This window comes from Brassica oleracea, chromosome C5 (assembly GCF_000695525.1).
Source record: "Brassica oleracea var. oleracea cultivar TO1000 chromosome C5, BOL, whole genome shotgun sequence".
In the NCBI taxonomy this organism is placed as follows: domain Eukaryota; kingdom Viridiplantae; phylum Streptophyta; class Magnoliopsida; order Brassicales; family Brassicaceae; genus Brassica; species Brassica oleracea.
In genome coordinates, this window is record NC_027752.1 from 16922507 (window position 1) to 16926399 (window position 3893).

Below are 3893 nucleotides of genomic sequence, written 5' to 3' on the forward strand. Positions count from 1 at the left end.
TGCCGCTCTAAAGAGGGGTTATTCTTATCTCAAAGGAAGTACACACTTGATATTTTAAATGAGGCAGGAAACCTTGGGAGTAAAAAGGCCAAGACTCCATTAGAAGAAGGATACAAGGTGCTGAGAGAGGGGGAGTATGAGTCTACACCATTTGGAGATATCAAGAAGTATAGAAGAATGGTGGGCAAGCTCATCTATCTAACCATCACCAGACCAGATGTGTGCTTTGCTGTGAATCAAGTGAGTCAACACATGGGAGCTCCTAAGGTGCATCATTGGAATATGGTGGAGAGGCGCCTGGCCAAGGAGTATGGATGGCATGTAACAAGAGTACTGAAGTTGTTGGATATTGTGATGTTGATTGGGCTGGAGACAGAGTTGATAAGAGATCAACTACAGGCTACTGCACCTTCATTGGAGGAAACATGGTCACATGGAAGAGCAAGAAGCAGAAGGTGGTGTCCTGCTCAAGTGCTGAGGCAGAGTATGGATCAATGAGGAAGCTCACAAGTGAGCTTATATGGATCAAGGGACTGCTAAGGGACTTGGGTATTGAGATCAACACACCAATGATTTTGCATTGTGACAACCAGGCAGCAATACACATTGCATCTAACTCAGTCTTTCATGATAGGACAAAACGCATAGAAGTGGACTGCCACAAGGTGAGACAGGTAGTGGAACAACAAGTAATTCTTCCATGCTACACAAGAAGTGAAGATCAACTAGCTGACATATTCACCAAGGCAGCTAGCAGCAAGGTTTGTGAGTTCATTCATCCTAAGCTTGGACTCATAGACCTCTCTTGTCACTGATCCTCTTGCCATGAAGTGTTCTACTCTTTTTCCTTTGCTTAGTTTTTATCCCAAGTTGTTTTTCTAGGTAAAGGTTTTAATGAGGGAATGTTTCATGGTTTCCAAGCTTGACCAAGTCCCTATGGTCAAGCTTGAGGGGGAGTGTTGACATGAAGAGAATAAAGAGCAAGAGTAAAAACATGAAGAACATGATTGATCATGGACATGAGATCATGGATAGGAGATCATGGACAGAAAATCATGAACAGAAAATCATGGACATGAAATCATGGACAGGAAATCATGGACAGGAAAACTGAAGCAAGGAAATGTGTGAGACTGATTTAAATATCTTGCCTGAAGTCTTGGACGAATTTAAACAAGTGGAGGCAACTGGATAGAACTGTTGGAGTATGGAAACAAGCAAAAGGCACATGATATGCTAAGGAAAGAAGAGAGAAGAGAGTTGTCACTATCCGAAAGTGACTTCCTCAAATCTGGTCTTCAATAATTTATTCATCTTCATTTGTTTATTCATTCTCATTGTCTTATTCTCCTTTGCTAAATCTATTTATGTAATTATTGTAGACACTAAATCAATCTAAGGAAATATACTTCCTCATTACTCTCTCTCATCTCTCTCTCTCTCAGATTCTTAGAAAACCCCAGCAATACATTCTCTTTGTTCTTGATAAATCATACAAACTATTCTCATAATCCATTCATTTCAACAGCCAGCTCCTCCAACGTTCGATATGTTCACTAGCTCGAAGTAATCTCTTCCGTTTATTCTAAATCTCACTCCTCCTTTCTTGTAACAACTTTTTTTTTTTTTTTTCCATCTGAAAGTATATTATTACCAAAGACAAAAAAACTACAAGAGTGGCCACAGAGACAAGTCCAAACTATTATCAAACAAAAGAAAGACCACAAACGGCCCACCATAAACACCCAAGAACGAGGCCGAAGATTAAGGCCCGAAACAGAACCCCCTCCCAAAAAGACACGTACACAACACGTGTTCAACGACGAAGGATAACGTGTCCGACGCAGAGTAAACCGTCTCCTGCCTCCACCGACCAGATCTTACGCCGGCGCCCAAACCCATCGGCGCCGTATCAAACACCGTCTTCACCGGTTAACACATCACCGGACCTAATCAGTAACCACCAGAATTCAACCTAAACGAGGAGCCACGCCAATTCTTTCACCACTTTCACCGTTTCCAGAAACACATCCCACCGTGTCCCACCGGAGCCAAATCGGGAATACAATTCTCCACCATCTTTTCCGGCCTCAAACTTCTCCATCGATCCAAACAAAGCGATCGATCATCGGATTCCACCGGGAACCAAAGCCGAATGATTTCGCTTGGAAGATCGCAAAACATCGGAGTCAAAGCCAGCTACACCGCGTCATAGAGACCACCGTGCACCAGAGTCATTGTCGTGAACCAGAAAGGAGGAAGAAAACGGGACCACCGCGACTTTCTCTATCTCTCAAGAAATCTTATGAGAGAAGGGAGAGAGAGTCTACCATCCCATGTGCTCAGCTACTTCTTCCTTAAAGTCTCCTACACTTCTACTTTCTTGAATGTTTTTGGCTCCCTTTCTTGTAACAACTTACCCTGTCAAAACCAAAACCAAAAAAAAAAACAAGACTTTTAAAAATTCAAAAAGCACCCCAAAACTTTCAATTGTCTTTTTTTTTAATAACTTTCAACTGTCTTATTTTAAAATACATGACTGTTTTTCAATATTAAAAGCTTCAAAAGTAGAATGGTTCAATCCTGCTAAACCGACTTTAGCCGATCTAAACCGAAATGAAGCAAATATTAAGGGTATAATTTGTTAACATGACAAAATTAGGGGTTTAATTTTCACGTAAAACAACTAAGGTTTAAAATAATTAGATGGAAAGTTAATGGGTCCTTGTTAATCCAACCTTTGGAAAACGACGGGAACAATCCCACCTCTGTAAATGCCGATCTTTTCCCAAGCGGGTTGTGCCATGTCGAGATGTTTTAGCGGTGGATTGCACCAACCACCGTTGTTGCTCGGTAGAGCGAAGTTTGGTGGACAGAAGTTGGTTGCTGTAATAACCACCGAAGCTCCTTTCTTACACCACCGCGAGTCCGCCGCGTAATCACACGTTATTTTATAGCATTCTCCGCAAGAAGCTCCGTTGTTGAACAGAGCCGTGCTTAAGGCCGCTGTCATTGTACCATACCCCGCATAGAGATCTCCGTACCCACAAGCTCCGCCTGAATAAACAAAAATCATCCGTTTTCATCAAGAAACTGATAAACCATATGGAAATATATTTATATGTAGTTTAAATTACCCATTGTTCCAGAAGCGTCACTCTCTCCATAGAATGTGGCGTGACCATTGGTTAAACCAGAGGGCCTAAACGCATCAACCGCCATAAAAAGAGCTATCAAAACCGCCAATCCAGCTAGAGACTTTACTAGTTAAACAAAGTCTTCTGTCCCTAACCTTGTTTTTTTAATGGTAAAAGTCTTTAACCTTGTTGGGTCCATATAACTACGTACCATCAAAGAGCCCCGGAATCGATTACTGATTTTTGTCATTATTGATAAGTTAACGAAACACACAACAAAGACCTGTAAATTTAAAAGAGAAAACGAGATTGTTTTACTATAGTAAGAAAATGAAACCTAGTTTGGCAAAGACAGACTAATGCATTATGCATGCCACGCATCAATAATTTAACCCATTGTTTAATGGTCATACACATGTCTTGTCTTCATTTTTTTCTGATATTTAGAGTGTTTATTAATCCCTTATATATTAATTGAGGAACATTTGAAAAGATGTAACCTCAATTTTGTATTAATTAAAAGAGGCCCCAATGCATAGGTGGCACTCAATTAGGTAGTCAATTACATTCAATTGAAAAATAAGTAGGTCCACATTCGATTTTTATATGTTGTTAGATACATAAGTTGGTCAAACTATATGATATAATGATATGATATGATATTTTCTTTCCTTAAATAAAACCTACGGAATTACCATAAATGACTAATATATATATGACAATTAATGAGTTTAATAATAAAGATTTGATAACAAT

General features: G+C 39.8%; 1 protein-coding gene across 1 annotated transcript in view; it reads right to left on the reverse strand.

Moving 5' to 3' along the window:
• Positions 1 to 1687: 1687 nt before the first annotated feature.
• The window catches only part of LOC106293530 (expansin-A11-like), a 4376-nt gene continuing 2170 nt past the window's right edge, over positions 1688 to 3893 (reverse strand). The window contains exons 2-5 of the mRNA XM_013729205.1: positions 3293 to 3420; positions 3138 to 3202; positions 2739 to 3057; positions 1688 to 2421 (exon numbers count right to left, since the gene is read on the reverse strand). Coding sequence (XP_013584659.1) covers positions 2376 to 2421; positions 2739 to 3057; positions 3138 to 3202; positions 3293 to 3387 — 525 coding nt within the window. The 5' untranslated portion in view covers positions 3388 to 3420 and the 3' untranslated portion in view covers positions 1688 to 2375. The remainder of the gene's footprint in view (positions 2422 to 2738; positions 3058 to 3137; positions 3203 to 3292; positions 3421 to 3893) is intronic.